Source organism: Panthera uncia, chromosome C2 (assembly GCF_023721935.1).
Source record: "Panthera uncia isolate 11264 chromosome C2, Puncia_PCG_1.0, whole genome shotgun sequence".
Taxonomy (NCBI): Eukaryota; Metazoa; Chordata; class Mammalia; order Carnivora; family Felidae; genus Panthera; species Panthera uncia.
In genome coordinates this window covers 57,650,239-57,674,207 of record NC_064810.1, presented here as the reverse complement: position 1 = coordinate 57,674,207, position 23,969 = coordinate 57,650,239, and the positions used below count along the sequence as shown (strand labels likewise).

Below are 23,969 nucleotides of genomic sequence, written 5' to 3'. Positions count from 1 at the left end.
TATTATATAACAAATAATTTCCTGTTGTGATTAAATTATAGTTAGAAATAGCTTTTTAACAATCATAAGAATATCTTCTTTGTAAATGTCCTTTTTGCCTAAATAATTTTTGTAGCTCTCTTTCAATGATAAGAGGTGGGAAAGAGTCTGCCCTTGCCCTTGTAAGGGAAGAGGAGGTGACACAGAGGAGGAACAACCACCATCACTGCAGTCTCAGGATTCTTCAATCTCCATCACTAGTGTTGTTAACATGCTGCTTCCATCTAGGAAAATTAATAGGGAGTTGACATCAGTTGGCTAGTGCCAAATAAATAGAAATGAGTCCGAAATTATGAGATACAACTAGTGTAAAATGTAGGAGATGTGCGATTAAAAGAAAAAAATAAAAATGAATTGGCCAATATTAGATAGATTCAGCAAGATTAAAATCTACAAAGGAAAAAAAAAAAAGGAGGGCACTTTTTCCCTTCACTTCTCACTCATTAGATTTGCTTTTATTTCTTTTTGGGATCCAGAATAAAATATATCAACAAAGCATCTCTAACTTTTTCTTTTCTACCTCAAGAAATGCCACTCAAGGGTGATGTGGAATTAACCTTCTAGAAACCTAACAGAAATAAATGAAGAGAATAATGCCATACTCTTGTATCTCTCCATGAAATGCCCTTCTGCCTTTTTTTTTTTTTCTGGTGCCATGCTAACAGTGTGTGAAATATGGCTCATTTGTTTGAGAGTTGGTATTCCACAGGGAATATATTGGAGTAGAATAGAATGAAATGGGGGTAGTGGTGAAAATATCTATGGCAACAATAACTTTTAAAAATCTCTTTTGTCTTCTAGACTTCTGGTTTTTCTATTAATGAGCCCTCTTTTGTCTCGACTTGGTCATGGGTTCAGCTGGCGTTGGGCGTTCATAATGATCTGGAGTGAAATGAAAGGAACACCTAATATAAACATGGCTCTTCTCCTTGCCTACTCTGACCTTCCTCTTGGAACTGAGAGGGAAAAATCTCAAGTAAAGATAAATGATTTTTTTTTCACATATTATGAATACTGTTGCTGTGTACTTAAAATATATTTTAGTAGTGAGGTAGCTCATGCCACTTGGACTGTGGGAGTGATCTAGCCATGATGCCAAGATTGGATAGAGGAAGAACACCTGGCAACATTCCTCTTCCTGGGGAACATTCTGGCTTAGGAATTCCTAAATCCTTTCATTACACTCTTAAAATAGGTTTATTACAAAGGTTAAAGGAATTAAAACTTATAAATAATTTAAGGAATGCCTGGGGGCTCAGTTGATAAAGCATCTAACACTTAATTTTGGTTCAGGTCATGATCTCATGGTCATGGGATCGAGCCCTGTGTACGGCTCTGTACTCACAGCATGGAGCTTGCTTGGGGTTCTCTCTTCCTCTCTCTCTGCCCCTTCCCCATGTGCACAAGCACACACGCTTTCTCTCGGTGTCTCTCCAATAAATAAATGAACCTAAAAAATACTTATAAATAATTTAAAATAGTACCTGAAACACAGTATGTACCTAATAAGTGTTTTTATTTTTACTTACTCCTAATAACCATTCGAGAAAAGCAGAAACCTGCTTATTATTGGCTCTATTGCTTTCTGTAACTTTGTGAAGCCACATTTAGTAATGTTAGGAATCAGAACATTTTAATTGTCAAGTGAAGTTACCTTTTCACTTACAGTTGCCCCAAACTCTACCTAACAGAACATAATGGGCTTGACTCTCCCTCTACCTTATTTCAAGGTAAGATCATTACAAGGAGCTCTGTAAGAAATTTCCTGTGCGGATATCACAAGCATCTAATACTTCCATTGTGGTGTTTTTTGTTTTTGTCTTTGTTTTCTTTTACACATAAATTCCAAATATAAAGGAAAGAGCATCCAGGGAATATTTGTATGTCTAATTAGATAATAGTCCAAACATTAAAAAATTAAGCATTCAAACACTTCTTTTAAAACCAAAACTATCTACTATCCCATGACCTTCTCCTCCTTTTTAACCTATATACACATGCCTAAAGAATCAAGGTCAGTTCCTTACCATACATATTGACCAGTTCAATGGTAGACATCGTGCACAGATCTGGGTTCTGAAATTTCTAGTTGACTGCTATTTGCTGTATCACCATCACCAAGTTATTTAATTCCTACCTCATTGCACATGTCCGTTTCATCATTCTAAAAGGGACTTAATACCAATGGTTGAGGCACGTGGGTGGCTCAGTCAGTTGGGTGTCCAACTTCGGCTCAGGTCACGGATCTCACAGCTTTGTGAGTTCAAGCCCCGTGTCGGGCTCTGTGCTGACAGCTCAGAGCCTGGAGCCTGCTTCGGATTCAATGTCCCTCTGTCACACTGCCCCCATCCCCCTCAAGAATAAATAAACATTAAAAAAATTAAAAGATAATAATACCAATGGTTGTTTTAGCAAATGTTTACAAATAACTTTTTTAGGGGTCAGAGGGAGTCCTAATTTGTAGTATTTGCCAATTTCCATTGTGTAATCACTCTCACTAAGAGAACATCAATCAGCTCAATAACTTCCTGAAAATTTAATGATCAGCTCTCATGAACTGGGAAAAACCAGCTCTAGCACACCACTATCTCAAAGGGTTAGTATGAGAAATAGAAAATGTACATAAAATACTTAATACATTGTTTAGCATATAGTAAATGTACAATAAATATGAGCTATGTTGATGATTATAATGCTTTGAGATAAAACCTTAGTAAATAAAATCATTTAGTGAGATGCCCTCACTAGAGTAGTAACTAGTTGAAAAGAAAGTAACACTTCATTTAATTTGGCTGAACCCTATAGCTAACCTTTTAATACTTTTTAATAGTCACAAAGCAGCACTAGAGTAAAGGTTAAAAATAACTTAATCTTGTGTCTACTACTCACAAGTTTATTGACCTTGGCTAAGTGACAGTGCCTAAATTTCCCATCTGTGCAATTGGACAATATTGGTATTCACTTCACAGAACTGTTGTGAGGATTAAATAAGCCTGATATATCGTGCTCTATGCTTACTATATAGAAATTAACTTTTATTACTATTAAATTAACGAACTTAGTGATCCTCAATTTTGGACGCACTTTAGAGTGCTTCAGGAACTTTTAGAAAATTATCAGTGCGTGTGGAATTCTGGCCACGGCCATGATGAATAGTGGATATCAGACTTATTTCCTATAGTAAACAACTATAAAACTGGTTAAAATATATGAAGTGATCGAATACAGTTTTCAAATTTTATACAATTTTATAATAAACGAAAAACAGCCTAATTTTTTAAAACAGGCATAAGAGATAAACAGATACTTCACAAAGAAAGCTATATCTACCACTAAGCACATTAAAAATGCTCAACATCACTTCTTTAGGGAAGTGCAAATTAAAACTACAATGAGAAACATAATGTTCAATTTACATGAAGGTTTTAGAATTGGTAGTTCTTATCTATAGAAATAGAAATCAGACCTCCTATGGAGTAGGGGATTGATTGGCAAGGAGAACTAGAGATATTTGGGGGGGGGGGCGGGATATAAGAATATTTTACATCTTGATAGGATTGAAGGTTATGTGGGTGTATACAATGTCAAAATTTATCAAATGGTAAACAAGTACATTTCAATGTATGTACATCATACCTCAGTTTTTCTAATTACTAATGTGTGGGCTCCACCCTCGTATAAATCAGAATATTCAGTGGGAGCATCTTGGGCACCAGTATTTTAAAGTTTCCTCATGATTCTAATATGCCACCTGGAGAGTCTCTGGTGTGGTTTCACGCTCTGTCTCTAACCTCCATCTGTAGCCACAAAAAAAGGAAAGGCTGGGGGTATGACATAAGTTCTGGAAATTAGAGTTATGTAAGTCAACAGAAGTGTGCGGTCTTAGATTGAAAAGTATTGTTCCAACTGGGAGTATAAGCAGAGAAAAAAAATCTAGTGGCACCAGAGATATTAATTGCCCCTCCCTCCTGACAATGACGGGATGGCAGAGAGGCAAAACATGAGGTAAGCAAACATAGCAAGACCCCCGAGCTCTTCTCTTACCCCAGATGAGGAGAATTATTTGATACAGAGGTGCCTGGTAGTGTTGAACACAGAACTTCATGGTTATGCACATGGTGGCATGTGTAGTGAATAAGAACTGATAAAGTACAAGCATATTCCCAAGGCCCAAGAAGTGCAGCAGTGAAATTTAAGGACAAGCTTTTTATGTTCCCAATGTCTCCATAAGTATTTGTTTACTTGTCAGATCATGTGTCCTGAGTATTGATTTGGTTCCAAAAGCATGAATAAAATCTATGCAGGGAGATAGAGAATACCCAGAGTACTTTCATCATGCCTGACATTCATATTCTTCTCTACTATGAGCATTTATTGACTTAATACAGCCTGGTTTAACTTACATTAGCAAATATAGAATATAGTGCATGAAATTGTCATGATTACTTACTTTGTATTTTTCTTTCTACTCTAGGTATTATTTCATGGAGTGTCAGTTTGCTTAGTTACCTTGATTGTCAATAGATTTATTTTGCCAATGGCAGTTACTAAACTAGGTAAGCCCTACTAATTACTATTCTGAGTGAAGAGAAACATTTTCTAATAACATTTTTTAAAATGTTTATTTGTTTTGAAAGAGAGCTCAAGTAGGGGAAGGGAAGTCAGAGAGAGAGAGAGAGAGAGAGAGGGAGAGAGAAAGGAGGGGAGGGAGAGGGAGGGAGAGAGAATCCCAAGCAGGCTCCACACTGTCAGCAAAAGGAATTTCTTGGCTGGTTTTAAGCAAGTAAGTGTAATTATATGGTTAACTCTACTTCTGTGGATAACTGATTGTGGGCTGAAGAGCATTAAAGCAGAAATAGCAATTTTAGGAAGCAACTGCATTATGCAATATGTCCGTTTTCATCCCCTACTTTTTAACAATTGAAAAGTCGAGATCTAGAGAGTTAAAAATTCATGTGGCAGTTGAAAACCTAGAAAAAAAAAATGGCTCTGATGTTTTAATCCATTATATTCTCAACTGCTCTATCACCCTTCCCATTGCACACAGCGTTTTCACTCTAATGGCAATTCGTTTTTTAATTTAAGAGAGAGAGAGGAAGGAAGAGAGGGAGAGGGAGAGGGAGAGGGAGAGACAGAGAGACAGAGAGAGACAGAGAGAATGAGTGAGAGATGGGCAGACAAAGAGGGAGAGAGAGAATCCCAAGAAGGTTCTGTGCTATCAGCACAGAGCCGGACACAGGACTCCAACTCATGAAACTGTGAGATCATGACCTAAGCCAAGGCTTAACCAACTGAGCCACCCAGGTGCCCCTCTAATGGCATTTTTAATCAATCTGAGAGTCCATCTTTATGAATGGTATTTCATTACCCAATCTGCATTCCTTCCTTGTATTTGTAACAAAATCTTTTCTCTTTACTTTTTTAAATTCTCTGAGCCTTAACATAGTAAATTGGAAAGAAAAGATTAAAGAGGGAAAGTTTTGCAAAGAGCATCATATGTTCTACTTAGTAGCTAAATAAACTTAACATTCTTATTGTGGAGTATGTTTACTTGCACTAAGAGCAGTGAACATTTGCTTACAGAACATCATTGCTTTCCAAGGAAACGTCTATGGCTCATAAAAAGGAATTTGTGCTTAATATTGAGAGTCCTTCAAACCTTAATGAGGTCTGGAGACAAATACATATCAAACACTTATCATATAAATATATACAATATTATATTTAGTAGGGTAGATTGTATATGTATATATACTCTGTATATATATGTATATATCTATATCAATACCTCCTACATGTGTATCTCTTGCATATATGTATATTTACATATAGTCTGTATATTTGTATATATGTACATATATATGAGATGTATATGTCAGGATGTATATGTCAGAAGTACAGATATATGAATGTGTAGATATATATCTCCTATATCTCACATATATATGTATATGTCATCTATTCTGTATATGATATTATATGTATATATCATATATTTATAAAGAGATTTACAATAAGAAGTTGGCTCACATGATTATGGAAGCTGAGAAGCCCCAAGATCTACAGTCCAAAGGTCTGAGAACCAGGAAAACCAATAGTGTAAGTTCCTGTCCAAATTGTGAAGGCAGGAAAGGACTGAGTCCCAACTCAAAGACTATGAGGCAGAGAGAATGAATTTTCTTTTGTTCTGTTCAGGCCTCCAATGGTTTTGATGAGGCCTGCCTGCATTGAAGAGGTCAATCGGCTTTGCTCAAGTCTACCAAGTTAAATATTATTCTTACCCAGAAACACCTTCACAGACACACCAAATATCTGGTTATCTTGTAACCCAGTCAAGTTGACACATAAAATTAATCATCACACCTCTTCTCTTCTGTCTCCTCATCTATCAAACTGGGAAAAGGGACTTACCTTAAAAGGTGGGTAAGGTAATCAGAGACAATACATTCAAGGTGCTGAGATGTGTTTTTCAGCATATGTTAAGCACTCGATAATTATTAACTATTACTGCTACCATTATGTACCTCAGTGTTTTTGAGGAGTATGAAAGTAGAAAAGCTTAAAATTGTCAGGGTTCCCATTATTAAACAATATATGCTGAGTCTTTAACTTAAATCAAAAATACAAAGGGAAACTTATAATCCATATTCAAAATGGTGGCATCTTTATTATTGATAAAACATGTTCTTTGTATCAAAGGTCTTCATGACGTCACATCAACAAAATATAAATCTCTTTATTGTACATTTCAACACTTTCAAGAGCTAACCAAATCTGCAGCTTCTGCACTCAAATTTGACAAAGATCTTGCTAATGCAGATTGGAATATGGTTGAGAAAGCAATTGTCCTTCAAAACCCATATGCAGTAAGCAAATAGTATCTTTTGTTGATTCTTTCAAAGCAGATATAACTAATTATGTTAAGTAAGTATAAATGTTGTAAATATTAATTCACAATTTTTAATACTTGCAATACAGAAGTTGTACTGGGGGCTCACTGTCATAATAGTAAGAAGGGGATCTTAGGGAATTTTGTGATCATTGTGGGGCAGCATAGAAGTGACAACCTCTTTGAGTAGGTAGAAAATAAGTGGTGTAAAATTCAAAAGAAGGAGTGATGAATTGGAGCTCCCTTTAAAAGTTACCATAAAAAGAGGAGAGTGAGTCTTAGAAAATGGCTAGTTTTTTGCTAGATTGATGGTGGACAGGTGCCTTTGTTCAGCATTTATTTACACTACTGTATTTGCCAAGCACTTGCTAGCCCCTAACTTATGATTAATATTATTTTTTGATATAAAACAGAATTCAAAGCCAGTGTCATAAGTTTAGGTGTGAGTGAGATGTCACCTCCTGCTTCTGAGATATGCTTTAGAATATCTGTGGTTGAAGCATATGTAACTCACCAATCAGTAATGGTTGCCATAAGAAGAAATAATAAAAGTTGTTCTGGAATCTTCTCAATATTACTGCTGTTTTGCTATCTCCTATGTCATGTCCAGTTTTCAATGCAGTGTTTTAATGCATATTGTATGATGCAGTTTTTGCAGTGTTTTTCTGCATCATACAATATGAGGAGCCAAATTCTACGAGTATAGCCATAAGATAATTGGTTGCTATAAAGTAGGATTCCTCAAAATCCATTTCATATCCACTAACCAGTACGCTCTAGATGGGGATCCAGAACCAAGCCCCCCATCTATAGGAATACTGCCAGGAATTTCCGGATAAGACAAGCACCAAATCAAATTCAATTATTTTCTATAATAGCTCCCAATTTCTGATTGTGGCCTTTTGCTAACCTGGCTGCATCAGAATCTTCTAGAAAGTTTATTAAAATATGGCTTTATTTCCCAACCCTTCCCCCAGAAATTCTGATGCAAGTGGCCTGAAGAGGGTCCTAAGAATATGTATTTTTATTCCATTTACCCAGCTGATTCTACTTCAGAGTCAACGTTGAGGCCCCCACTCTGATACCTTATCTGTTTCAGATAGCAGGTGACCAAACAACTGCTATCTCCTCTTTACAGTGCAGACAAGGGGGACTATAACAGTATAACAGATAGAGCACTGGCCTTGGACTCAGAAAATCTGGGTTCGTATCCTAGCTTTGTCACTTTAATAAATAGCTTTGTGATCTTGAGCAAATGTTTTATTTTCTCTAAGCTTCAGCTTTTCTCATATGTAAAATGAAGTTATCCATAACTCCCATCTCTCAAGGCCAAGTTCATTTTCTATTCTACCTTAATCGATAAGGTTAAAGCAGTGATTGTCAAACTGTAACTGCAGCAAGAATCATGGGATGGGTTTGTAAAATCACAGATTTCTGCCCTGTTCCCCCAGACGTGAATTTGCATTTCTAACAATTTTCAGGTGATTCTGAGGCTGCTGGGGGACCACACTTTCAGAAGCATTGGCTTAAAGTGGGATTATACACATGGTAGCTTTATAAACTCTCAATAATGCCATGTAAAGGTAAAAATATGATATAACTCCTTTTCCCAAAAACTGGCAATTATTTTACCTTCTAGATAACTGTGAAATGATGACGAAACTCATCTGAACATTTTTTCTGTATCTAGCAGATTTTCTATAATTTTCAAACCAAATTGTTATGTGAATTGCTTGAGGGCTATGCTAAACAATATATTAATATTCATGTATTACTTTTTTGTTATTTCTTTCTACTTAGTTGAGCCAAGGAGAAACAACAGAACATCAAAAGGTGAAATGTCTAGCCTGTAACAAGGAAATAGATGAGACCCTTAACATTGAAGCAATGGAGTTGGCCAACAGGCGTCTCTTGTCAGCACAAATAGTTAGTACTTGATTATACACTTTTAAAATGATATTTGTGGGGGCTTCTGGGTGGCTGAGTTGGCTGAGCGTCCAACTCTTGATTTTGACTCTGGTCTTGATCCTAGGGTCCTGAGATTGAGCCCTGCATCAGGCTCTGCACTGACAGCATGGGGCGTGCTTGGGATTCTCTCTCTCTCCTCTCTCTCTCTCTCTCTCTCTCTCTCTCTCTGCCTCTCTCCCCCTCTGCCTCTCTCTCCCACTTGAGCTCTATCTCTCTCTAAAATAAAAAAATAAAATTATATTTTGGCCTAAAATTATACTGAAAGCTTTCTCCCTTGCTAAAGACATCTAGATTTTGCTTACCTGCTGAACTGAATAGATTGTTATAAAGGCAAAGGGAAGTTTGGCATTGTCTTAGGAACCTGCTTGATTGCCAAAAGAGAGAAAAGAAAAATGGATCCATCCAAATTGGCCTAAGTAAAAGGTGTTTTATTAAGAGGATTTGGGAATCTCACAGATCCCAATGGCAGGAATTACAGTTGAATTCAACCTTCACACGTGTTATGCGGTCATTTCGATGACACCATCCACCTCCAGTTCCACGCCAAGTTTTTGTGAAAGATACCACCAAGTCTGCTAATAACTGCAAATAGATAGTAGTAGCTTCCAGATCAAATCTTGAATAAAAATTAAAGAAATTCTGTGACACAGCCACAAAGCAGACTCTGTGGGAATTTGCTAATAGCTTATTTACTATTGTTCATGTTGGGCCTTCCTCATTGCATATGGAACTGTCGTGCATGTCTCATCTATTCTAACCATACAGGATTCCAAGCATTCTATATGTTCAATCTAACTTGGGAAATGGAAGGTTTGTAGGGTACAATTGTCCTCTCTTCAGCAGTAGTCCTGGCAGACAGGTTGAATCTCAAAGGCAGCTTTTCCAAGGACCTGAATAAATTTCATTAAGCAATTGAGGCAGTGCCATTAAGGATGAACTTATGCCCATATGGTGCTTTGCTCCACCAGCAGATTTTATGACATCATGTCTTTGAGTCACTTCCAGATTTTTAATTTATTTCAGGAAAATATGTATTCGAGATCTCTCAAAATCAATACAGGACATTCCATTTTGGATCTTGCTTTTCATTAATAATATGATGTATGTCTTAGGATTTATTCTTTTTCAGTCTTTATTCTCTCCATTCATAAAATAGGAAAATGCTAACTACAGGAACTCTTGGATTCATTCCATATATGATATTCTACATTTTCTGCAACATATCCACCATGAATCTTTTTGGTTTCTTTCCCTAAATGTTTGTTTTCTACCATTATATCTTTGTTGATTTTTGTGCTACGTGTTGGGTCTGAATCAGGAAATACTTTTGTTTGTTTGTTTTTGTTGTTGTTTATTTTTGAGAAAGAGCATGGGAGCACAAGTGAGGGGGGCAGAGACTGTGAGAGAGAGGAAGAGAGAGGCTCTATGCTAGCAGTGCAGAGCTCAATGCAGGTCTCAATTCTAAGAACCATGGGATCACAACCTGAAACAAAATCAAGAGTCAGATGCTCAGCCTACTGAGCCACCCAGGTGCCCCAGGAAATCCTTATTTTTTAAAGTAAGTTGGATCTTTCTGCTCTGTTCTCCAGCTCTTTATCTTGCCTCACATCTTTTTAGCCCTTCTTTGTTCTAGACATATTTTCACGCTTACCTTGGTTAGTTGATTTGGTTTCTACAATGTCAATTCTAATGCTCACTGCTTCAACCATAATATTAATTGGTCTATTACAGTTTTTAAAGCTTTGATAGTTTTTATTTAAATCTCAGTCACTGTGCTGACAGCACAATGCCTGCTTGGGATTCTCTCTCTCTCCTGCTCCCACTTGCACTCTCTCTCTCTATTATAAATAAATAAACATTAAAAAAAATAAATCTCAGCCATTTACTGTTTGTTTTGTTTTAAGATTTTATTTATTTATTTTGAGAGGGGGGGGCAGAGAGAGACCGGGGCAGGGGAGAGGGAGAGGAGAGAATCCCAAGCAGGCTATGGGCTCGACATTGGTCTCGATCCCACGAACTGTGATATCATGACCTGAACCAAAATCAAGAGCTGGACACTTAACTGACTGGGCCACCCAGGCGCTCCTCAGTCAGTTATTGTTCACTGGGACAATATCTTCTCTACTATTGTACATTAGAAGAGGAAGCACAGCATGGTGAGACAGTGGTATAGAAGAGGCAACATCCCCCAACCATAATTGGGGGAAGAGGAGACAGGTTTTAAATTCAGAGAGAACTGGGTTTCTAATGTGATCTTGGGAAAATGACTTAATTCTCTGAGCCTCAGCTTACTCATCTATGAAATACAGATTAAAATATCGTCCCCATAAGTTTCCTGCAAGAATTAAATAATTCTGCATAAAACATGTCAGTTAATGTAATAGTATGGTAGGGAGATCAATAAATGGTGGTTATTTTAAGGAATCAACCATTCTCTAAATTCTTACATTTTGGTGTGAATGATCACTTAAGAATTAACATATTTTTAGTATCTTAACTGCGTTGTCATTTGTGTTGCTAAGCTTTCATGAGTTCCATATTACTTTCAGTTTCCTTAGTTTTCTACATACTGTGGTGTTTACTTTTGAGGATATTGAAAATATGTTTATCTCACATTATTTTATAAATATTTTAATGAAGCTTAAGTAGACTGTTGAATTCCTGTATCATGGACAAACAACCTTTTGTTCCCTCATTCTTTAAATTAGTTCTATCCCTTTCTGGCATCCCCCAAGAACAAAAATGCATTTTAATATCCATATCCTGTACAGACAGGATATGTTCTATGAAAGCAGAAGTCTTTAGTTACATCATGCATTCCAATTTAGAAAGTTGGTTCATACAGAGATTTTTAACAGTGTCAGCACTCTGAGGCCAGGGCAGTGTCGGACAATGGTTTCTTCAGCATCAAAAGTAGTGCCTGAAGCAAAGTGGTCTCTCAGTATACAGACTGAATAAACAAATGAATATTTTCTGTACACAGTGGCAATTCACTTAATACTTATGATAGATTGGAGAAAACAAGAGTTCTGTTGTCAAAACATTTGGAAAAATTAAACATATAAACCAGGATCCTCTACTACAGGATTTCTCAGAGCTTTAAATTTCTAAGATGCATTATAAGCTTTTAAGATAGGGATATACTCGCAGCAGGAACTTCCCACATTTATTGGGCCCCAGAACTCCACTTATTCTTGAAAGTCTAGTTCACATCTAGCAGGAACCTAGTTTCCCATAGAACCAGTTTGATTCCATCCAAAGCACAGACAGACCTTCTACACTGATCTCAAGATCTGGACTTTATAGAAACATTCTTTTTATAACGATACTAGATTATTTAGGGATTCTGAATTTTTTTCTCACAGACTGTTTTTCCATAAAGGGAATACTAATGTGTTATCATTAACCATGCTACATAACAATTGGACCTCACGTTTCTTTTAGGCAAGCTACCAGAGACAATACACGAATGAGACTCTGTCCCAGAGTGCGGCCCAGGTGCTGGTGGGTGCAGTGGGAAGCTTCGGTGAAAAGAAGGGAGAGTAAGTATATTGGCAAGAGAACACCGCCATCCTCAGCCACTGCATTTAGGGAATCGGGCAAATGAGTTTTCTTGCTCTTTCTGAGACTTTGGGATCATCCCATATTATGTGTGAAAGCCACTGACTGTTCTACACCCCCAAATCAGGCCAAATGACCCACTTTTAATTTCCCAACTTGCTCTACTTTTTCACACTTCTGTAAATTTGAACAAGGCACTTCTTCTGACTGAGATTCTCTTCCCTTTCTCCTTTTGCCTCCACAGCTGAGCTGTGGTAAAAGACTCTTGTAGACTACTTGAATGCCTCAGTAAGGTCAAAGACTTCCTTAATTCCTCCAGGCACATCTTTTAATGAGTATTCTCTCTTTTTTTAATTTTAATTTTTGTTTTTAAAGTAGGCTCCATGCCTTCCTCTGGAGCCCAATGCAGGGCTTGAACTCATGACCCTGAGATCAAGACCTGAGCTGAAACCAAGAGTCAGATGCTCAACTGACTGAGCCATCCAGGTGCCCCTATATGTTCTCTCTTAATCCTCAGCATGTTCTTGTAATAGTTACTTTTGCTGTAAGCCTCTGTAGTACATAGCAAGTTCCTTAAAGTCAGCACATTAAGAATAGCCTCAGATCTCCTTGGAAGGACGCAAGATATTTGAGTGGGCAAAGGGATGAGTTAAACTGTCATGCAGGTACATGATGGCCACCCAAAGCTCGGACATACCTTCTTATTCTAGACCACACCCCTGGTGCTAAGGACCCCAATAATCTGCTCAGATGGTCCTCAGCTCATTTGTAAGGCCCTCTTGGGCCTTTTCCCCTGGTCCATTAGCTCACAAGCAAACTGGGCCTTTGGTGTGCACACCCTGAGAGCCAAGAGAAGTGCCAGCATGGTGTCCACTCACATGTACTGGCCTGTGGCACAGAGAGGGATAAAGCCGTGTGTTGGAAGAGAAGCAGCCAGACTGGAGTCTCATTGCAGCAGTCTCATTGCAGTTCAAGTACAGATGTTGAAGAGAATAAGAGATTCCATTTCAAGCCTAGCCATACAAATAATTATAACATTATATTGTCAAGGTAGGAAGATAAAATATATCTTACTTAAAATTTTGTTTTCTTGATTAATGAGTATAAGTACAAGGGCCTCCATTCCCCGCCCTGCCAGCTTGAGGCCGTTCAAATGCTTATGGGACCTCAGTGGTGTTAGGGGACTGGGGAAGAGGGCTGGGCAAATGTGATCACTTTAAAACAATATGATGAACACTTTTTTTTTTAGTTTTTTTGAAAACAGCTTTATTGGTGTATAATTGATATACAAAGAACTGCGCATATTTAGTGAATACAATTTGATGAGTTTCCCCATATGCAAACACCCATGATGCCATTACCACAGTCAAGGTAATAGGCATATCCAACACATCCCAAATTTCCTTATGTCCTCCCCCGACCCTCCTTTTTCATGATAAGAACCCTTAACATGAGATCTACCCTCTTTATTTTTATTTTTTTATTTGTAAAAGTGATATTCTTTATTCAGCTTTTTTTTTTATCAGACTGACACGCTGCCTGCTGAGCTAAGACGGCACCTATTCAGTTTTTTTTTTATTTAATTTACTTTTTTTAATTTACATCCAAGTTAGTTAGCATATAGTGCAACAATGATTTCAGGAATAGATTCTTTAATGCCCCTTACCCATTTAGCCCATCCCCCCTCCCACAGCCCCTCCAGTAACCCTCAGTTTGTTCTCCATATTTAAGAGTCTCTTCTGTTTTGTGCCCCTCCCTGTTTTTATATTCTTTTTGCTTCCCTTCCCTTATGTTCATCTGTTTTGTATCTTAAAGTCCTCATATGAGTGAAGTCATATGATATTTGTCTTTCTCTGACTGACTGATTTCACTAGAGGTAGTATAATACCCTCTAGTTCCATCCACATAGTTGGATGGCAAGATTTCATTCTTTCTGATTGCCCATTAATACTCCATTGTATATATATACCACATCTTCTTTATCCATTCATAGTGCTGCTATAAACATGGGGGTGCATGTGCCCCTTTGAAACAGAACACCTGTATCCTTTGGATAAATACCTAGTGGTGCAATTGCTGGGTCGTAGGGTAGTTCTATTTTTAATTTTTTGAGGAACCTCCATACTGTTTTCCAGAGTGGCTGCACCAGTTTGCATTCCCACCAGCATTGCAAAAGAGATCCTCTTTCTCCACATCCTTGCCAACATCTGTTGCTGACTGAGTTCTTAATGTTAGCCATTCTGACAGATATCAGGTGGTATCTCATTGTGGTTTTGATTTGTATTTCCTTGATGATGAGTGATGTTGAGCATTTTTTCATGTGTTGGTTGGCCATCTGGATGTCTTCTTTGGAGAAGCATCTATTCATGTCTTTTGCCCATTTCTTCACTGGATTATTTGTTTTTTGGGTGTTGAGTTTGATAAATTCGTTATAGATTTTGGATACTAACCCTTTATCTGATATGTCATTTGCCAATATCTTCTCCCATTCCATCGGTTGCCTTTAGTGTTGCTGATTGTTTCCTTTGCTGTGCAGAAGCTTTTTATTTTGACGAGGTCCCAGTAGTTCATTTTTGCTTTTTTTTTTCCCTTGCCTCCAGAGACGTGTTGAGTAAGAAGTTGCTGCGGCCAAGGTTAAAGAGGTTTTTGCCTGCTGTCTCCTTGAGGATTTTGATGGCTTTCTGTCTTACCTTGAGGTCTTTCATCCATTTTGAGTTTATTTTTGTGTATGGTGTAAGAAAGTGGTTGAGGTTCATTTTTCTGCATGTCGCTGTCCAGTTTTCCCAGCACCACTTGCTGAAGAGACTGTCTTTATTCCATTGGATATTCTTCCCTGCTTTGTCAAAGATTAGTTGGCCATACATTTGTGGGTCCATTTCTGGGTTCTCTATTCTGTTCCATTGATCTGAGTATCTGTCTTTGTGCCAGTACCATACTGTCTTGATGATTACACCTTTGTAATACAACTCAAAGTCCGGGATTGTGATACCTCCTACTTTAGTTTTCTTTTTCAATATTGCTTTGGCCATTTGGGGTCTTTTCTGGTTCCATACAAATTTTAGGATTGTTTGTTCTCACTCTGTGAAGAATGCTGATGTTATTTTGATAGGTATTGCATTGAATATGTAGATCGCTTTGGGTAATATTGACATTTTAACAATATTTGTTCTTCCTATCCAGGAGCATGGAATATTTTTCCATTTTGTGTGTGTGTGTGTCTTCTTCAATTTCTTTCATAAGCTTTCTATAGTTTTCAGTGTACAGATGTTTCACTTCTTTGGTTAGATTTATTCCTAGCTGTTTTATGGGTTTTGGTGCAATTGGAAATGGGATCAATTCCTTGATATGTCTTTTTGTTGCTTAATTATTGGTGTATAGGAATGCAACTGATTTCAGTGCATTGATTTTATATCCTATAACTTTGCTGAAATCATGGATCAGTTCTAGCAGGTTTTTGGTGGAACCTTTTGGATTTTCCATATAGAGTATCCAGTATGATGAACATTTAAAGAAGACAGATGTACAGTGGAAGTTTATAAAAGAATGAATATAACATGCTGAAAAGCATTATTGCTGCATTGTTCAGGCAAGGTTAATATAAAAAAAAAGCAACATTGAGCAATTCAACCCAATGCCTGGATTTTTCCTCTTTAAATCCTCCAGGAAGGCAGAAACAATATATGCTTATAATGACCCAAAACCAGGAGGCCAACAGTGGGAGAAGGGGGTCAAAGTGTTGAACGGACTCATAGTGGATAACAAAGGCAAATTTTAGAATATATAATTTTTTAGTCACACATGAAGGAGATAAATATGAAATACTAATATGTGCAAAGGTGTATGCCAAGTACTGTGGGGAATAGCAAGATAAGTGGAATGGTGTTCCAATCCCCAGAGAACTTCCTGTTAATTACACTTATATTCAGTACTTGCTTTGCTGGGCTGCCTTGGCATTTACTTTGCCATTTGCTGGTCGTTCCTACCAGTAGCCTGTGTGTTGGTGTGTCCTGTGGCAATAAAACAAGTCTAAGGAGATAAAGAGTTGGGGATTTAAACAGGTCCTGTGCTAACTGCCTGTGTCATTGCCTAAGAAAGAATTCTTTGAATAGAGAGCTTCTATTTATTAAGTGCTGTGCCAAGCATGGTTTTAAACATGTTACATGTACTACCAATTTAATGTTCTAAGAGTCCTGTGAGGTAAGTGCTATTATCTTCATTTTGCAGATGAGAAACGAAGAGGCACTAAGAGATTATAAACAATTTACCCCATGTCACTTGAATAATAGATTACAGAGCTCCCATTCAAAGTTTAACCTGCCTCACTATCCAACCAAAGAGATATAACTGTTTTCCTAAATCAGGTCTAAGCAGTGAATGTGTTGGTAAAAAATAAGAATTCAGGAGCTTGAATTACTTAGTTGTTTGGGCTGTAAAATACCACAGAATTACTGGTATCACAGAATTCTAGGATTGGTAGGAACTAATCAAATGACCAGATCTTAGTTGAGTCATTAATTCCTTCAGGAAGGCTTCCTGATTCCCCAAGACTATATTAAATGCCTCCCATTTGATGGATCCAAAGTGCCCTACTGTTTATCATCTCCCCAGCAACACTTACTGCCCTTCACTACAATTGTTATTTTCATGTTTTACTCTACTTATCTGCTGGATCCTTAAGGGCAGAGATCCGTATTCGTTTATGGTTTCTCCCCAGCTTTTAGCAAACATAATACGTTCAACAAATATTTTTAAGATTAGGAACAAATCAAGTCCTATGTATGTTGGTGATTTTCCATGTAATTGCTACATTATTTTATTGAATCACAAAGAATGCAGTGACTTTCTTCTTTTCAATTATGCCTGTATCCTTGCAGCAGAGAAATTGCTCAAATTTCAGAGTAAGAACAGTATAATCAAGAGGAAGGACAAGGTACACCTTTGAATGCAAGTCACCAATGCCCTTCTATTTAAGGCATATTTTAAAGTGGGGCTTCAGACCCAAAGACAAAACCCTATCCTCCTTCTGATGAAGATAATGAAAACCAAGGGACTTGCCTAAGCAAGACCAAATCACAGCATATAGATCTGAGCTGCCTCAATAAAAAGCCAGAAGAAACCTAGAGACAATGGGATACATGCTACCAAATTGTCTTTTGGGGTTTTATGACCACTGATTTTCCTAAGTACCCATAACTCTTTACCCACCATGTGTATATTCCCCCTAAGTTTCCCAACTACCTGCCCAGAAGGTAAAATCAAAGGAATAAGAGGATGTGTGAGACAGGCTGGATGTTTCATATCTAGTTTCTCATTTAATTATCCCTGACTGGCATGTATATTTTTACATCTATTTTATAGAGCAAACAGGTTAGTGAGGTAATTTGTTTATTGCTTCACTAGGTAATGGGGGATCCAACATGAAAGCCTGGAAGTATTTGAATTCCAAATATTTAAATCGTGTTATTCTTTCCTTCCCCAAACCTTGACCTCTCCATTATAAACCATGTTTCTCTGGGTTTTTTATACTCTAATGAGTGAGCCCCACAATCTAAATTCATAATTATATATCTACTTGTATCTACAACTTTGTGACTTGGACCTATGCTCATGAGAGTGCCCTAATTCCAGTTATCGATGGACAAAATTGTCTTACTACTTTCTGATAATACTACATTATATCTATCCCCCAAATTTTAAAGCATATTTAATGATTCTTTCCCCCCCCCAGATATATGAGTCCTGAGACAATAAAGACTTATTCTGAAAGCAAAAAACTTCTTGCCTTTATTAGAAAAGTATTGCTCAATTGGGTGTACAATACTAAAAAGGAAAAAGGGATCCCATCAAGGTAAGTGATTTTAAACCTTACTAGAAGTGCTATTATATTGATTTTAAATTCCCTTTTAATTTTTTAAATGTATATCCTGGGAGCACCTGGCTGACTCAATCCATAGAGCATGTGACTCTTGATCTCAGGGTTGTAAGTTCAAGACCCACAGTGGGTGTGGAGATTACTTAAAAATAAAATATTTTACAAACTTTTTTTAATTATATCCTGAATAAATTGGAAAATATTTGGGGGTAGTTTATAAATAAATTACTTATATACATGCAAAAAATTACTTGAAGAAAAAAAGAAACAGTATAAAAACTTTTTTTATTATGGAAGTAAACTTCACATAACAAGATTAACCATTTTTAAGTGTATCATTCAGTGTTACTTAGTACATTCACAATGTTTGGCAACCATCATCTCTATCAAATTCCATGCCATTTTTATTGCATCCAGTGTAAATTCAGCACTCATTAGTTACTCCCCAATCTCCCTGCTCCCCAGCTCCTGCATAGCACAAGTCTGCTTTGTCTCTATGAATTTACCTTTTCTGAATGTTTCATATAATTATAATCATACAATACATAGTTTTTGTTTCTGGCTTCTTTCACTCAGCACAATGTTTTCATCCACATGGTAGAATGTATCAGTAACATGAGTTTCATCCACTTTGTAGCATGTATCAAGACTTTATTCCTTCCTATGGCTTAATTGTACAGATATATCATTTTCTTTATCTACTCATCATTGATGAACATTTGGGTTGTTTTCACCTTTTGGTTATTGTGAACAGTGCTGCTATGAACATTTATGTACAAGTATTTGAATACCTGCTTTCCGTCTTTTGGGTGTGCACCTAGGAATGAAATTGCTGGAGCATATCATAATTTTATGTTTAATTTATTGAGGAACCACCAAATTGCTCCATAGCTGTTATACAATTTCAAGATCAGGAAATATAAATCTATCAAATTTACTCTCTTTTTCAAGATTGGCGTAATGATGTAGGTAGTTCCATATAAACTTTACGATGTGCTTAGTTCTGCAAAAAACAAAACCAAATGGCATTGAGACATTCATAGGGATTTTGCACTGAATCTGCAGTATTGCCATCTTAACAATATGAAGGTTTCCAAATCATGAACTTGAGGTGACTTTTCATTTATTTAGGTCTTTAATTTCTTTCAGGAATATCCTGTAGTTTTCGGCAAAGAAATCTTTGGTTAAAATTAATCCTACATATTTTTTTTCTTTTTGATGCTACTATAAATGAAACTTTTCTCTTTTTTTTTTAATTTTAAGTTATTTATTTTCTTTCTTTATTTAGAGAGAGATAAAGAGGGCATGAGCAGGGGAGGAGCAGAGAGAGGGAGAGAGAGAGAATACCAAGCACATTCCACACTGTCAGCGCAGAGCCCTATGTGGGGCTTAGACTCACAAACTGCAATATTATGACCTGAGCCAAAGCCAGGAGCTGGATGCTTAACTGACTAAGCCACCCAGGTGCCCTGAAACTGTTAATTTCATTTTTGGATTGCCCATTCCTAGTATATGATTTTTGTATATTAACTTTGCATCCTGAGGCTTTGCTGAATTCATTGATTAGCTCTTCTGCTTTTTTGTGAATTTGCTAGGATTTTCTACATACGAGACTATGTCATCTATGACTAGAGATCATTTTGCTTCCTCTTTTCCAATTTGGATGCCTTTTATTTCTTTTCTTAGATGTAACTGGAAGAAATATAGACCCCTCTTCTCAATAAGAGTATCAAAGGTTATATGGCTCTCTTTAATCTACCATACTCAATAAATACTAGAAAGATATTTCCATATTATAGTTTTTTAAGCCTTCAATACTGACTAAAGCTACAACTTTCTGAGTAATTATTTTTGATGATGAAACTTAAAGAAAGAGAGATTTTAAAAACTATAATTGATAGTGTACCCTGTAGGCTGTCTCTAAATATCATTCATCTCAAGTGCAGATTCTGGAGTCCCAATGGCTTGGTTTAGAATCTCAGTCTCTGCCATTTATTATCTGAATGAGCTTTTCAGTTCTCAACATCTGTGTCATATTCTAGAGGCTGATATGTAAGGCCTCTGACAAGGTAACTGACCCACAATGGGTACCAAAGTATGCCAGTTGGGTTCTCCTCTGTTCTTCCTGGGACTGTGGGAAAGAATGTATAGTGTGTTTATAAGCACCTAGTCCAGGGACTAGCACTGGGTAAGTACTTACCAGATAGGAGCATTTATTACTAAGGGCTGAATAACATTCCAATAATGTAAATGTGTAAAAAAGATGTGATGGAATCACAAACGTGAACAAGTCCAATCACCGAAAGAAACTGGATACAAAAACACACATAATTCTTAAAATTAAAAATTCAACTTAAATGATTCCGAATCGAACAAAAAGTGGGTATAGTGTATCTGTTTTAAGGGGACGCAACTAGAGCTGCACGAAGAATAAGAAATGCCTAGAGCAATGACAAGGCTTCTGTGTCAGTATGAGGGCTCTGAGAGAAAAGGGTCAGGACACTGAGATCTAAAGTGGTAACACTTGGATGGATAGAGCTGAGGATCTTGAACCCCCACATGCTTGTGTATACGCTAACCTGGCAGAGGAGCCATCTTTTTTCCTGCTAGAGAATAGTAGCCTTCTGTCACCTTCAGTGCCCACAAATATATCACAAGGTAAAGCTTTTCTTTGTTTCCAGGTTATTCTCTACTACCTTTCATTGCTTCTAAGGTAATTTCCCGGGTCAGATCTCAACACGGTCAGAGGGGAAAATATAGTGCCTTCTTTAGGAGACTACAACTCATCTACTAAAGGAATTACAGGGCCTGACTAATACTACCAAATACTAGTAGAACATATAAGAGAATGGGTCTTGAGGGTATTGGACCACAAGGTTAAAACATAAGGCCAGATTGGGGAGAATTTATTGGCATAGTGGTCTTATCCGTGATGATTCAGGGTTCAACATTCTGCCAAGGACACTTGGAGCTGGTACTATTATACTCTTGGGATGGTTCTTTGAAGCTTGACCAGGCCAATAAATTACAGTAAATGAAGTGCAGATGATAAAAATTGGAATATTTAACTAGATCATTATATGAGAATGAATGACCCACCACATGACTTTGCTCCCTGGAAAGGACCAGAGGACATTTAGTTTCATGAGGCAACACTGAGAAACTCAATGATAGATGTCTTCTGCAAGGCACAGTTGACAGTAGTGGGGGCTGCCATGGAATTCATCTTACCAGTATCGAAAGGATTTGGGAATAGCAGAAGACAGATGGCAGCACTTAAGTGTCAGAAGCAAGGTGAGCATACTTTCTTTTGTGGACAGCAAACCTGGAGTAGTGGTCAGAGTACCTTGACCTGGGAATGGTTAACAAATAATGTGTGTCAAAGGGCAATATAGACAAATAGTTAACTACATTTTACTTGACTTTTCTAAAGATAGAGAACTGGTGAGCAAAGGGATCAGATCAACTACTACAAAGGAAGATCATGATTCCCCACCCTTTCCTTCTGAGTCAGTTCTCAGAACCAGAGCCCTTGAGAAAGATCTACAGCAATACCACAAATACATGGGATAAATATTGCCTCAATCTTTTCTCAGATCGACCTTTAAGTCACTTTACCAGAGTTACTTTGCATTGAGAAAAAGAAAATACCCTGGGGAGCCTGGGTGGCTCAGTCAGTTAAGTGTCCAACTTCGGCTCAGGTCATGATCTTTCGGTCCACGAGTTCGAGCCCTGCATGGGGCTCTGTGCTGACAGCTCAGAGCCTGGAGCCTGTTTCGGATTCTGTGTCTCCCTCTCTCTCTCTGACTCTCCCCCGTTCATGCTCTGTCTCTGTCTCGAAAATAAATAAACGTTAAAAAAAATTAAAAAAAAAAAAAAGAATACCCAGACTTTTTTAAAGACCATGGGATATAGCATTAGAAATGGTACTGATACCAAAGGCTTGAAATGTTGTTATAGTTCTCAAGTTAGACAGGAAGCTTTTAGGCCAGATAATATATGGGAGTCTCTGACCCAGTCTGTTTCATAATAATCCAGCAAGTCCACTGTGTGGTTATTTCCCTGAATCCCCGAGTGTATAGATGGGATGAGTATATCAATGATATACAATGAGGAAATTACAGTCTTTTCAGTAAATGACATTGGGAAAACTGGACAGCTACATGCAAAATAATGGGACTAGACCACTATCTGACACCATACACAAAAATAATCTTGAAATGGACTAAAGTCTTGAATGTAAGACATGAAACCATAAAACTCCCAGAGGAAAACATGGGAGATACACTCCATGATAGCAGTCTTGGCAATGACTTTTTGGATTTGACATCAAAAACAAAGTCAACAAAACCAAAAGTAAACAAGTGGTACTACATCAAACTAAAAATTTTCTGCACATGGTCTCCTGGGTGGCTCAGTTGGGTAAGCATCTGACTCTTGATTTTGGCTCAGGCCACAATGATCTTACAGTCAGGGGATAGGCATAGAGTCTGCTTAAGATTCTCCCTCTCTCTCCCTCTCTCTCTACCCCTCTCCCACTTATGTGTGTGCATGTGCTCTCTCTCTCTCTCTCTCTCTCTCTCTCTCTCTCTCTCTCAAAAATAAATAGGGACACCTGGGTAGCTCAGTCAGTTGAGCATCCAACTTCGGCTTAGGTCATGATCTCATGGCTCGTGGATTTGAGCCCCATGTCAGGCTCTGTGCTGACAGCTTAGAGCCTGGAATCCACTTTGGATTCTGTGTCTCCCTCTCTACTCCCTTGCCCCTGCTCATACTCTGTCTCTCCTTCAAAAATAAATAAACATTAAAAAATAATTTTTAATTAAAAAATAAAACAAGTGATCTTAAAATTAAAATAAATAAAAAATAAAAACCTTCTGCACAGAAAAAAACAAAATTAAAAGCTATGGAGTGGGAGAAAATATTTGCAAATCATGTATCTGATAAGGGGTTAGTAACTGATAGGTGTAAAGAACTCATACAATTCAATAACAACAACAAAAAAGCAAAACAACACCTTATTAAATAATGCTCAGAGGAAATAAATAGATACTTTTCCAAAGAAGACATACAAATGGTAAAAAAAATACCTGAAAATGTGCTTAATATCACTACTCCTCGGGGGAATGCAAATCAAAATGCAATGAAATATCACCTCACACCTGTTAGAATGCCTATCATCAAAAAGACAAGAGATAGTACATGTTGGCAAAGATGTGGAAAAAAAGGAACCCTTGTACACTGTTGATAAGTATGTAAATTGATGCAGCCACTATGGAAAGCAGCTTGGAGATTCCTCAAAATAATCAAAATAGAACTACCATATGATCTAGCAATCCAGTGAAAACTCCTTTCATATCCAAGGGAAATAAAAACAAGATATCAAAGAGATCTGCACTCCCATGTTCAATGCAACATTATTCACAGTAGCTAAGATATGAAAATAACCTAATTGTCCATCAGTGTATGATTGATTGAAGAAAATAAGGTATATGAGAATATTATTTGCCATGAGAAAGAAGGAAATCCTTCCTTTTGCAACAATACAGATGGACGTCAAGGGCATTATGATAAGTGAAAATAAGCCCGAAAAAGACAAATACTGCATGATATCACTAATGTGTTGAGTATACAAAAGAA

The 23,969-nt window shown here is 37.3% G+C and overlaps 1 protein-coding gene across 2 annotated transcripts in view; it reads left to right on the top strand.

Moving 5' to 3' along the window:
• Window positions 1-23,969, top strand: part of SLC9C1 (solute carrier family 9 member C1) — an 89,694-nt gene that overhangs the window by 25,330 nt on the left and 40,395 nt on the right. For both annotated transcript variants that reach the window (XM_049628170.1, XM_049628169.1), the window contains exons 9-14: window positions 841-1,015; window positions 4,514-4,595; window positions 6,739-6,905; window positions 8,729-8,854; window positions 12,341-12,438; window positions 18,186-18,305. In XM_049628170.1, the coding sequence (XP_049484127.1) occupies window positions 841-1,015; window positions 4,514-4,595; window positions 6,739-6,905; window positions 8,729-8,854; window positions 12,341-12,438; window positions 18,186-18,305 (768 nt within the window). The remainder of the gene's footprint in view (window positions 1-840; window positions 1,016-4,513; window positions 4,596-6,738; window positions 6,906-8,728; window positions 8,855-12,340; window positions 12,439-18,185; window positions 18,306-23,969) is intronic.